Genomic DNA, 13,492 nt, shown 5'->3' on the forward strand with positions numbered 1-13,492 from the left:
GGGGGGGGGGGGGACTTGTTCCTGATTGGGTGGCCAGGGAATGCCTCCCTCACGTCTGTGCTGAGGCCGGAATTCATGGAGAAAGTGCACCATGGAAAAGTGGGGAGGAAATTTGTGTTTCGGGCAGAGGAATCATCAAGCCTGGCAAGGCTCTCAGGAGCCTGTTATGTCAATGCCCTGAGTTTTCTGGAAGAGAAATGCTTTTGTCCAAAGGAATGACTAATAGTGGAATTTCAGGAAACCAAGTCAAGCATGGGACAGGTTTTTTCTCTCTCTCTTTAGTTTTTATTTTTTTTAAAAAATTCAATATTTCTTTATTTTTGAGAGAGAGAGAGACAGAGAGAGAGAGAGAGAGAGAGAGCGCGTAAGCAGGGGAGGGACAGAGAGAGAGGGAGACACAGGATCCGAAGCAGCTCCAGGCTATGAGCTGTCAGCACAGAGCCTGATGCGGGGCTTGAACCCACGAACTGCGAGATCATGACCTGAGCCAAAGCAGGACGCCTAACCGACTGAGCCACCCAGGTGCCCCCTCTCTCTTTAGTTTTTTAGACCACTCTGTTGAGGTCTGAAGAAGGAGCTTGGTGAGATCAAGAATTTTAAAAAGTTAGTAAAAATTAACCTCCCCCCCCCACTGCCCCCCGCGAGAGCTTCCTATGGTGGCCCCTGCTGGCCTGCTGCAAGTCTTTGTGAAGATTAGAAGAAGGTGCCCCCCACCCCGGCAGGTGCAGGCGTGCTCCCAGGGTGCCCCACTTAGCCCATGATGAACTTTGGTGTCCCCCTCGGCCAGGCACCTTGCACAGGAGCATGGGAATCCTGTGAGGGATGGGAAAAAAAAATCCTATTTTCACCACAGTCTTCTTAGGCCACCACTTCTTACATTCTTGGAGTTTCACTTCCCTCAAATTCTGCCCTCTGTTTGCCTGGGTTCCGGGGCCCCGTGTTTGGGGAACAAATATGATGGCTTATTACTGCCTTCTCAAAGCTTCTGCACGTCCACATCCTACTTCTGGCAGCGTCTGAGTGAGATCCGGGGGAACAATCCCTAGGGCTGTGGTTTCTGCCCTCGTGAGATGCAGCACTCGCAGAAACCATCCAGGGCGCTGAGTTTCTGCAGAAATTGGGAGAGTGAGAGTATGGGGGGGTAGGAACTCTGGCGATCGCCAGGTATCCGCTCCAAAGGAATTAGCAAGTCCCCACGCATTCCCACGATGGCATCCAGTGTTGGTTCCAAACACGGTGACCGAGTCTGTCAAGGATGGATGCCCAAGGAATACTGCTTCTCGGGTCAGAGTGCAGTTAGGAAACAGAAGCCGTAGGCATTCGGTTGTCTCATGGTTAACTTTTGAGGAAGTATAGATTTAGAATGTTTTATAGTTTTCTAGGGCAAATGTGTTCATCGCTGTGAAATGAGATCAGCTTCTACAGGAAAACAAATTTCAGAGGCCACACCCCACCACAGAAACTCACACCCCGTGTCTTTTGGTCGCTTTGTATAGCATAAACTAATTGGGTTCCTTTCCGTCGATGCACAATGAAACACTTCGGTGGAATCGTGGGCACTCTTTATTTTGGGGTCAATTCTATCAGGCAGTGATTTATGTACAAGAAACTGCTTCCTTTCACAACGTAAAATTTGATGAGTTTTGAAAGCCTCTGCTGGAGATACAGAACCTTTCCATCATCTCCTAACTTTCTTTAAGCCCCCTGTTCTCCCTCCTTCTCCCTCTGCCTCCAGTCCCCACCCCAGGATTTGTCCCCCTCCCCTCCACCAACAATATATGGTTTGCATTTTCTAGAATATCCTGCTGTTGGACTTTGTGATGGTTAATTTTATGTCTGCTTGGCTAGAGTATGGTGATCAGTTGTGTGGTCAAACACCAGTCTAGATGCTGCTGTAAAGGTATTTATTTGTTTGTTTATGAGAGAAAAAGAGAGAGAGGGAGGGAGAGAGAATCCTGGTGCAGGGCTCAGTCTCAGCACCCTGAGATCATGACCTGAGCCAAAAGTCAAGAATCAGACACTTAGGGGTGCCTGGGTGGCTCAGTCGGTTAAGCGGCCGACTTCGGCTCAGGTCATGATCTCACAGTTCGTGAGTTTGAGCCCCGCGTCGGGCTCTGTGCTAACAGCTCAGAGCCTGGAGCCTGTTTCAGATTCTGTGTCTCCCTCTCTCTGGCCCTCCCCCGTTCATGCTCTGTCTCTCTCTGTCTCAAAAATAAATAAACGTTAAAAAATAAATAAATAAAATAAAGAACAAGTGTTAAAAAAAAAAAAAAAAGAATCAGACACTTAACCAACTGAGCCTCCCAGGTGCCCCTGAAGGCATTTTAAAGATGTGATTAACATTGAGATAGGTCAACTTTGAGAAAAGCAGCCGACCCTCCATAATGCGGATGGGTCTTGTTTAACCAGTTGAAGGCCTTAAGAACAAAGAAGTTTTCCAAGAAAGAAGGAATTCTGCTTCCAGACTGCAACATAGAAATCTAGAAATTCTGCCTGAGTTTCCAACCTTCAGACTCAAGACAGAAGCATCAGCTCTTACCTGGGTCCCCAGCCTGATGGCTTGACCTACAGATTTCTGACATGACAGTCCCCACAATCACAAGAGCTAATTCCTTGGAGTCCTTCACTCCTTTTGCTGTGGCTTCTCTGGGGAGCCCTAATACAGAATTCTTCAAGTATTTGCTGTTTTGTGTCTTTAAAAAAATTTTTTTTAATGTTTATTTATTTTTGAGAGAGAGGGAGAGAGACAGAGCAGGGGAAGGGCAGCAAGAGAGGGAGACACAGAAACTGAAGCAGGCTCCGGGCTCCGAGCTGTCAGCACAGAGCCTGACATGGGGCTCGAACCCATGAACCGTGAGAGGATGACCTGAGCCAAAGTCGATGCTTAACCGACTGAGCCACCCAGGCACCTCACTCTTTTGTGTCCTTTCTGTCTGACTTCTTTTCCTGAGCATACGGTCTTTGCGATTCATCTGCATTGTTGAGGGGCTCAGTAATTCTGTTTTCACTGCATAGATACATCGCCTGTCGATGGACGTTGGAACTCTGTCCAGAGTTCGGCAATTGTGACTAAAGCAGCTGCAAACATCTGTGGGGGGAATCCTTCTGTGGATATATGCTCTTATTTCTCTTGGCCAAGCACTATATTGTCCAGTAATCCCACTTCTGGGGATATAACCATAGGAAATCAAAACCCGATATCAAAAAGATAATCTGTATGCCCATGTTCATTTCAGGATTGCTCACAACAATAGCCAAGACATGGAAACAATGTAAGTGTCCATCAATGGATGAATGGATGGAACATGTCACACACACACACACACGGGAATATTATTTAGACAGGAGGAAAAAAAAAAAAAAAAAAAAGAAAATCCTGCCATTTGCAGCACCAAGGACAGAACTTGAGGGCATTATATTAAGTGAAATAAGTCCAAAAGAGAAAGATAAATACTGTTATGATCTCACTTGTATGTGGAATCTAAAAAAGTGGAATGTGTAGAAATAGAATAAAATCATCACTACCAGGGCCACCTGGGTGGCTCAGTCAGTTAAGCACCTGACTTCGGCTCAGGTCATGATCTTGTGGTTCACCAGTACGAGCCCCACGTCGGAGTCTGTGCTGACAGCTCAGAGCCTGGATCCAGCTTCAGATTCTGTGTCTCCCTCTCTCTCTGCCCCTCCCCTGCTCGTGCTCTGTCTCTCTCTCTCTCAAAAATAAATACACATTAAAAAATTTTTTTAAAGAATGGTCATTACCAGGAGTGGGGGTGAGGTGGGGGAAATGGGGAGACATTGGTTGAAAGGCACAGACTTTAAGTTAGAAGACGAGTAAGTATAACTTCTGGGGATCCCTGCACAGCAGTGTGATTATAGTTAACAAAGTTGCAAAGACACTAGGTCTTACTGTTCTCATCAGAAAAAAGAAACGGTAATTATGTGACGGGATAGAGACGGAGGTGTTAGGTAATGCCCTGGCAGCCGTCAGATGGTCATATGGAAACATATCAAATGAAACGTTGTATATCTTAAACCTAAAAAGACATGGAAATATTTCCATTCTAGCTGGTACGTAGTCATGACTCCAAGCCAACTGCATATAGCTGACTTTACCGTCAGATATCCCGTGACCCAGCTGCTGATGCATTAGTGGCTGGCCCTAGAGGCGGCCTCTGGATCTTGTGTTAGGCTCACAGCCAGTGCCCATTCTGAGGGGTCAGTGTCCTGCTTAGACCAGGTATCTCATTCTTTGGATAACCTGCTAGGAGCACTGACGGCACTGACTCCATCTCTGGCCCCCCCCCCCAGGTGCAATGACCTCGCTGGGGGTTGCGAATCCTAGGCCTGTGGGTGCTCTGATCTTCCCTAAAGTAATGCACAGAAGGCCCCACTTTAGGTAACGACCCCGTGACCTCACCACCATGCCCCTTGCTCCATAAAAGCTGGGGATTACGTCAGGACTGGGCAGAGAGTAGCTGCGGAGGATGCGGGGGTCGCCCACCCGATCCCCCTGTCCGTAAGACACCCTGAACACAACTCTGTCGGCTCTACGCAGTGGCTTGCTTTGCTTTTCGGTCTTAAAGTGACTTCTCGGTCTGGAGGAGATATTACTGACCCTCCTCCATTTTCTAACGCGCCTGTTCAGAAAAATGTTCACATAGTTGGCCCTTGTTTGGAGTCTGGGAGCTTGGGCCCTCCCATGAGGACTCTCAGGCATGGGGGGTTTGCTGGGGAGGACGTTTAGCGGAGGTGAGGGAGGGTAGCCTGGTAGGAGGGAAAGAGCTGAGCAAGTGTAACCGTTGTTTTGTTTGTTTGTTTGTTTGTTTTGTTTTTTTTTAAACCCAGGATGGTGTTCTGACAGAGCTGAAGAGTGGAACCGAAAAACAAGGTTAAGGGCAGCACAGGTACCAAGTGTATTAGGGCGAAACAGAAGGAAGACTCCTGTGACCTGGGGGCAGGGGGAGGGGCTCCTTAAGGAGGAGGCCTGTTTAGATAATCATCCAATATATCAGGAGGGAGTTTATCAGCCTGACTAGTGGCCAAACACACTTCTACACGAGGCCCCTAGATTGGGGTCCTGGTTTAGGGCAATTCAGGGATGGACCTGTTTATTATGTTTCCTGCAGAAGAGAGAACTTCCGTAGTCAGTCAGGGGACACTAATGAAAAAGAGTAAAGATAGAAATCCATCATGGTCTAAGCAATGTTCCGACACGTGTAGTCCTTACAGCTGACTTCCCTAGGAGGTGGGTTCTAATTCAATCAGGTGCTGGTTTCCCCCGGCTCTGAGCAGAGGTCTCATGGCCAGAAGCAGCTGGACCAGAGATGTGGAGGGGATCACATTAGACCAATGAGGAGGAAACCTCCCATGGGAGTCTTAGGCTTGGCAGCCGTCCTGGGGACTTAGGTGGCTGTCCTGTGCCCAAGACAGACAACTTTGTACAAGGACAGGAATAAAGAGAGGGCATCAGGTTTCTGGATCTTATTACCATTCTGGCCAGGGTACTAACTTCCTGCCTTTTCTCCTCCCCATAGAGTAGCCACGGGCTAGAGGCTTGCAGCCCAAGCAGTCGGCATGGCATGAAAGTGTTCCAAGAAGACCATACTCCTCGAAAGGCCCCTGAGATGAGAGTAAAGGAGGAGAAGAGAACATACTCACCAAGTTTGCATGAGGCTCAGAGTCCAGATGCAAAGACTCTCAGCCCCAGGTAAGGGCACCAAAATGATAAAATTATGAAGCGGGGCATGTGAACAAATGGCTAAGGAAGAATTCTTGAGACATTTTTGGTGCAAAAAGGTGATTTAATTATAGCACGGGGACAGGACCTGCGGGCAGAAAGAGCAGTACTGGGGTTGTGAGGGGTGACTGATTATACACACTTTTAAGTTAGTGGGGCTTAAGGATAGCTTAAGTCTCTAAGGAATTTGGAATCAAGGCTTCTGGGACCTCGCTGCTGTTGAGATAAACCTATTTTAGTCTTTAATAAAACAAAAACATGAAGGCAGTAATGCAGCCATGAGTTCCTCTAGGAAGGTCCCACTCTACGTGTTTCAGGTGCGGGCTGACGAGATTTAAGGACATTTAATTTAGGCTACATTTCACTTGCCTTTTTTTTTTTTTTTTTTTGCCTCATTATAAGGAGGTGGTCTCAGGTGGAATCTAACCTCAGCCTGATCCCATGGGGAATCTGGAGCCTAAGGAATGCCCTGTGTTGATCTCACCATGGGGCTGGGCTTTTGCAACTCTGTTGACCAGCTGGGCTGCGTCTGAGGCTTTGGGCAGACACCGGGGAAGGGGAAGCAGTGAGCTGTTAACAGGCAATGCTCACAGCAGCTGGGGGATGGGTGTTTCAGCTACTAAAGGGAGGTTTTAGAGCATCAACAGCGTCCACTATGAGGGCTTTAGTTGGTCTAGGATGACTAGGTTTTGGAGGGAAAGGGAGAAATGAGGCCAGTGGGGGATACCAGTGTAGGACTAGGTAGGGTGTTGGGTGCCATATTAGTGAGCTTGGAGTTCATCCTGAAGATCCTAGGGAGCCCTGGGAGGATTTAGACTATAGGAGGAACAAGGACAAGTTGGGTGGGGCTATCCTAGAGTAGCCCCACCACATCCAGAAGGTAACACATTCAGTGTTAGCAGGAGTGATGCCTCTGGGCATCACCAGGCTGATTTCTTCAGTCTTGAATGTCCCTTCTTTTCCCCTTTGCTGGGAAAGACCTATGGGGTCAGGCTTACACAAGTCATGTGGCTAGAAACTGTATTTCCTCTACCCCATCCTTCCTCTTCTCCCTCTATGGCTGTCCCCAGACCTGTAGGATCTCTGAAGTGCAGATTTTATAGCCTCGGTCAACTGTTTGGGGTTTAATAAAGCATCCTTTGTTCTTCTGTCCCTGACCAGGATCCCAGACCCCATCTGTTGGTAGAATAACGAAGCTCCCCCACCATCTCCTCCCTGCCTGCCAATTTGTCCACATCCAAATCCTTTGATTCTATGAATCTGTGACCTTACACAGTTGGGCTTTGCAGTTGGGATTGAGGATCTTGAGATGGGGTAAATTATTCTGGATCGTCTGAGTGGTATAATGTAATCACAAGGGTCCTTTTAAGAGGGAGGCAGGAGTGTCAGAGAATGAAAGAGGGAGTTTGAGGGAGAGAGGGAGGGAGGCTGGAAGATGTCATACTGCTGGCTGTGAAGACAGAGGAAGGGACCATGAGCCAAGGAATGTGGGCAAACTCCAGAAGCTGGAAAGGAGAAGGAATGGACTTCCTCCAGAAGCCATATGCAGCTCTGGTGACATCTTGATTTCAGTCCCCTAAGACTCCCTTGGGACTCTGGCTTCCAGACCTGTAATGTAATTTATCTGTGTCATTTCGAACGGCTGTTTGTGGTGCTTTGCTATGGTGGGGATGGGGGCGGGGCAGGGAAGTCACATGGCCTCATCCCTGCCCATCCTCATTCTCAATGTCAACTATTCCTTTTTCAGACTCCCCCGATTACTAGACATTTCCCCTGTTCTGCTGTTCCTGCTTCTTAAATTCCTCTCTGTCTCCACAGCCCCTGCCCTAGACCAGACCACCTCACTTTTCTCTCTCTGGGATGCAGCCCCAGCCTTCCCAGGGGAGGGCGCTCCTGCCTGGGTCCAGGGCATGGCTGTTGCAAAACCCCAGTCTGCCCTTCACTACCTTGCTGAAATTCCTTCTGACGCCCTGAGGATCAAGTCCAAACTCACCCACATTAGAAAGCGTTGCATGAAATGATCTTTGCTGACTTCTCCTGTTCAGACATTTGCTGGTATTAGTGCTCGTATGAGCAGCCACAACAATCTAGTATAGCAAGAGAATAATAATGGTAACAATAGAGAGTTTTACTGAGCATTTAATCTGTGCCAAGCAGGAGTTTGTGATTTTATTACATTAAACCTCAAACCCTGGGAAATTGGTATTGTCCTTATTTTGCTGATGGAGAAAATTGCTTCTAGGTAGACCAGTTGTCTCTTGCTGCATGGCCACCCCCCCCCCTCCAAAATTGGAAGTTTTAGAGAAAAAGGTTGTATTTTCTTATAGTTTCTGAGGCTCAGGGAATCTGGAGGTGGCTCATCTGGGTGGTTCTGGATCAGGGTCCCCCCCATGAGGTCACAGTCAAGCCGTTGGCCACAAACCTCATTTCCTCCTCCTGTGAGCTTCTCCACAGTGCTGTGGGGTGTCCTCACCACATGGCGACTGGCTTCCCCTTGGGGAATGATCCCAGGAGAGAGTGAGCAGGAAGCCACGGTGACCCTCTCACCTCAGATGCCTCAGATGCCAGAGTCACATGCTGTTTTTCCTGTTGACTAAATTCAGTGCACGCCCAAGGAGAGCGCTCCCTCTTGAAGGGAAGAGTGTGCAAGGATTTGTGAATGTAAGGTAAAGCCACTGCATTTGTCTGTCTGACTCTAGTGTCCACACTCTGGATGCACCGGACAAGGATTACAGAAGAACGTGCAAGTCCTGGAAATTGTTCCCAGCTGGTAGTATTACCCTACGTTACGGCATGCCCCCCACAGCGATCCTTTGGGACATGGCCTCTCGTCACCCTCGTTCTCCACACGAAAAACCTGAGACCCAGAGAGGCAAGCCACTTGCCAAGGGCACTTTGAGAACACACTGGAGTCAGGATTTGATCCTAGGTCTGATTCTCTATCACAACCAACACTGGGAGTTTTTCCCACATGCCAGGATTTGTTCTGGACATGTCAGGAGTGCCCACTCCTCAGATACACATCAGCACCACGAAGTGGAGCCTATTATCGTTGGGCCCATTTTACACACGGGAATGTTGAGGCACAGAGAGATTAAGAACATGACTAGCATGCAGGGGAGACGGGATTCGGACTCCTGGGGATCTGGTTCTAGAGTCTGCTTGTCCTCCAGCGCTTATCCGTGACAGACACAGCGGTTGTGTTCCTCTTACTTGGTGGCATTTGCTGTGTTTCTGTGCTGCTCCTAAGTGCAGCCTCGCTGGGCAGGGCCCCCTGATGCGCACACAGGGGGCCACTGATGTATCTTCTTCAGTGATCATAACTCCAAGGTGGGTATTTTGCAGTGCATGGAGCAAAAGGGAGAATGCAGAAGCACGTGGGGACTTTTCTTCCCAGGAACTTGGGGTTGGATTTTGTGCCTCATTTTTAGCCTGTGGTAAGTGCTTTTGGTGCCTACCCACACCCATGACCCTGAGCCCCTCAGGGCACACAAGACTCACATTTGTCAGTCCACAGGGTTGCACTCGGGTTATGCCCATTCTGTGTGTTTGGAGGCCAGGCCAAAGGTGTTGTGGGTAGACACCAGCCTCAATCTGTGCCTGGCAGTAGCCAGTGGATAAATACCCCAGCTCCCTTGCCTCTCAGTTGGGGTAACTGAAGACTGCTCTGGGCTGCGTTTCAGAGGTCCTTGTGGAATCAAGCTCAGTTTCTCACTGTGCAACTTGCTAGAATGCACGGCCACTGGGGACCCTTTCCTGTCCCCATCTCCCAGCTCCCCTCCCCAGCTGGCATTTCCTCGGGTCACCTCCCTGATAAACTACTTTCACTAGAATCCCAGTCTCAGCATCTGCTTCTGGGGACCCTGGCTGAGGCATTATCAGCCCTCTGAGTGTGTGAGCTCGTGCACGCAGGTGTGTTAGGGCTGGGAATGGGGTGGGGGTGCTGCTGTGCTGGGCTAAAACGTAGGAGAGCTAGAGGCATATGGAGTGGTTCGAGAGCTAGGGCTTGGAGCCAGAGGATCCTGGATTCAAATCTTGACTCTAAGTAACCTTGGACAAGTCGCAATGCTTCTCCATGCCTCGCTTTCCTTTCTAATTTTAATTTTTGTTGTTGTTGTAAAATGGCTGGGGGGTCAGAATCTCTGCTCGATGATGTGGACGTGAGGATGAAAGTGAATTTCGTTGGCGATGTGTCTAGAGCGGCACCTGGTCCACGATGCCCGTGATGGCTGTCTGCGTGGGGCCTGCTGGGAAGAGATCTTTGAGTCTGGGCTTCGCTTCCCTGGGGACAGGTGGTGGTAGCTCACTTATAGGTGCAGTGGAAGAAGGCTGAGAGGTAGGCGCTGGTGGGGAAGGAAAAGCAAGAGTTGGGGGGAAGGAGAGAGAAGGTGTATATACTATACACCAGCTAGTATAACTTCTCTTCACTGTGGCGGAAAGAAAATTAGGGGGTTGCCACACTGTCCTCATCTAGCAGCAATTCAGCAAAAAGGGCTGTCTTGCTCTGGCAGTGTTGAGCAATTCTGGCTCCACCCCTCCCCTCTCCCCATACCCTCTGTTACTGAAAACGCAGAGAACGAAGGCAAGGTTCCCTTCTTTAATGACAGAAACACGGGACCATGTGGAGCTTCAGCTTGCTCCTCTTCTGGGGTGAGTGTGGGGCTGAATGGTGGTGGGAGGGCTGGGGGAAGCCTGCATTGGAAATAGAACCAGGGGAAAGGGAAGCCCACGGGGCAACCAGCCAGAGACCCTAATTCTAGGCTGAACACTATCAGCACCTTCTTTGTAGGAAAAAAATCACTCAGCATAGGAAATTCTCTCTCTCCAGGTAGACTTTCTTTATAGTCATTCATTTGGCATGTATTTCTTGCAGTCGTGAGTCTGATATCATAGTAGGAAGGGCAGGCAGAAAAGAAGCTACTTACAGTAACAGCAACCACCCGCCTAGCACCGTTGTAAGCTCATCAAATGTCTTCACCAAACTCCTCCAATATTGGGTCCCTAATAGCCCCATTTTACAAAGGAGGAAACTGAGGTAAAAGAGATTACATGACTTTCCCAGGACTACTTAGCTAATAAGTACTACACTTTATCCCTTATCACTATGCTATGCTGTCCCAAATAATAACTACACAAAAGCATTTCAGGCAGTGATAGTGCTATGCAAGAAGAGAGTGGCTGGGGGTTATGTTGAAGGGGGAAGTCAGGGAAGGCCTCTCAGAGGGGGTGATTTTTGTGCTGAGCCCTGAGCCATGAGGTGGAGCCTTCCTGTCTCTTATTTCCCTTTCTTCAGGCGTCAGTTCATATTGGTCTTGTTTATTGTCTCTGTTGTGTTTGTTTGTTTGTTTTCCTGTCTTTCAAGTGTTGGTCACTGGTTCAAATCTATGAATGCGGGACAGTGTTTTGAGCAACAGGTGTGGGCTTCCTCAGCTGGGGTCCAGTGCATCTATTTGCGGAAGAGAAAACTCAGGCCCAAAGAGACTAAACAACTTTCCTAAGGCCATGCAGTCAGTAACTGGTGAAGCCAGATTGTTAAGCCCAAGTATTTTAACTCCAGAGTTTGCATGCTGAAAAATGATGCTCTGTTGCCTCTAAAATAATTAACAAGCAAGAGAATTTCTACTGGTGATAACGAACGGGAATGTTGGGATTTGGGGGCTGTGGGACCTGTTGACTGACAGGCTTCATTAGAAGGAGCAGGTAACTCGTGGGCCCCAAATGCAGGAATGCCAAGTTGTTGCTTTGGCCTGTTGGCCCTGTTAGTGGTAGTGGGTTGAGAGAGTGATGGTCGTGGGGGTTGTAATGTTGGAAAAGAGCTAAGTGCTGTGAGGCTGCACTGCCTTTTAGCTAATTTTTTTAAGTTTATTTATTTTTGAGAGAGAGAGAGCACAGGGGAGGGGCAGAGAGAGAGAATCCTAAGCAGGCTCTACACTGTCAGCACAGAGCCCGACACAGGGCTCAAACTCACAACCCTTGAGATCATGACCTGAGCTGAAATCGAGAGTCGGACATTCAACTGACTGAGCTATCCAGGTGCCTCCAGGTAATTTTTAAAAAACTAACCACCTGACCACCCATGCCATTTTAATGCTATAGATATACTGTACATATATTTATGTATTATATGTATCATTTCTATATATGTCTTATGCCAAAAAAATAAGATTTTTTCCCCATCTCTCCCCAAGAACTAAGTTTTGCCTACTTGGCGGGGGTGGGGGTGGGTGGGAAGAGATGTCATTTTTTTTGTTTGAGAATACATATCTTAGTGTATGTTTTTGAAAATCAGCTGGAACTTTTTTTGTCATTGATAAGAAAATTCAGGGGTGCCTGGGTGGCTCAGTCAGTTGAGCTTCCGACTTCGGCTCAGGTCAAGATCTCACGGTCTGTGATTTTGAGCCCTGCGTCTGGCTCTGTGCTGACAGCTCAGAGCCTGGAGCCTGCTTCAGATTATGTGTCTTCCTCTCTCTCTGTCCCTCCCCCGCTTGTGCTCTGTCTCTCTCTGTCTCTCAAAAATAAATAAATGTAAAATTTTTTAAAAAAAGAAAAGAAAATTAAGACGATACAAACAAAATAAAAACCATAAAGTGCAAAAAAGCAGGAATTGCTTCTGTGAACGTTATATGAAATATTGTATGTTTGTCACGCAGGTGGATCTCTCATCTAGGCTCATCAAACCTGTAGTACTTTTTCAGGTTGAGCCTACATTGCTTCTTGATGGTTCATGGTATTCTTCTTTTCTTTGTTTATAGGGTGTTGTGGTTTATACAGCTCGTGTATTCTCTCAACAAAATCCGCGACAATTGGTGAGTTGGTCGAAGACAATCCATATGCTCAATGTGTGGGAGGGTGTTTTCTGGGGAAGAGACCCTTCTGTCTCAGGAGTTTGAGCTGCAGCTAACACTTGCTGGGAGCTACTTAGTGGCAGAGAAACAGGTAAATAATACCCAGGTCTCCTGGATCCTGCTCTAGGCTCTTACCTATGTGGCCATGCAATTACTGTGTGACTTCAGATAACACACAAAACCTCTCTGATTGTCATGTTCCTCAGCTGTGAAATACAGATAGCAAGGGTTCCCGTCTACAGGGATATTGTGAAGCTTAAATCAAAAGTGAAGCTTAAATCACTTTTAAGCTTTAAATTAAGTGAAGCTCAGTTAACCACCTGGTACGTGTGAGAAGAGCTTCATAAATGGTGGTGTGGTGGGAATGCATTTTTTAAATAATTTTTTTGAATGTTTATTTATTTTTGAGAGAGAAAGAGAGACAGAGCATGAGCGAGGGAGGGGCAGAGAGAGAGGGAGACACAGAATCTGGAGCAGGTTCCAGGCTCCAAGCTGTCAGCACAGAGCCCCATGCGGGGCTTGAACCCATGAACTGCGAGATCATGACCTGAACCGAAGTCAGACGCTCAACAGACTGAGCCACCCAGGCGCCCTGAGAATGCATTTTTAAAATGTGTTAAGTCTCCCCTTCTTCCACCGAAGCTCCTGCTGGATGGAGAGGACAAATATTGCCAGTTCGTAGTGTTCTCAGTGTCTCAGTTTCCTGGCTCCGCCTTATTTGGGAAACTCAGTCTATGTTGTACAAATAGCTAATCTTGCAAATGTCCTACCCTTCTCTTGGTCCTCCCAACATGGCGGCCGGGTGTTGGTATAGGGGCAACTTGTAGGATCTTGTGGCTGTCAAGGGTGGACTCTGGACGGGGTGTTTGGTCTACTGGTAGAGGATGGCCCCATCTTGCTTGCCTAGTAG

General features: G+C 48.1%; 1 protein-coding gene across 10 annotated transcripts in view; it reads left to right on the forward strand.

Moving 5' to 3' along the window:
• The first annotated feature begins 5,534 nt into the window (after positions 1-5,534).
• Positions 5,535-13,492, forward strand: part of ADGRE1 (adhesion G protein-coupled receptor E1) — an 88,394-nt gene continuing 80,436 nt past the window's right edge. For 5 of the 10 annotated variants that reach the window (XM_081791451.1, XM_081791455.1, XM_081791454.1 and 2 more), the window contains exons 1-2: positions 5,535-5,707; positions 12,490-12,543. In XM_081791451.1, coding sequence (XP_081647577.1) covers positions 5,580-5,707; positions 12,490-12,543 — 182 coding nt within the window. In that variant the 5' untranslated portion in view covers positions 5,535-5,579. Of the gene's footprint in view, positions 5,708-10,260; positions 10,388-11,772; positions 11,781-12,489; positions 12,544-13,492 lie in introns of those variants that run through there. The other 5 variants (XM_081791447.1, XM_081791453.1, XM_081791450.1 and 2 more) reach the window with 5 other exon arrangements.

This window comes from Panthera onca, chromosome A2 (assembly GCF_046562875.1).
Source record: "Panthera onca isolate mPanOnc1 chromosome A2, mPanOnc1 haplotype 2, whole genome shotgun sequence".
Lineage (NCBI taxonomy): Eukaryota > Metazoa > Chordata > Mammalia > Carnivora > Felidae > Panthera > Panthera onca.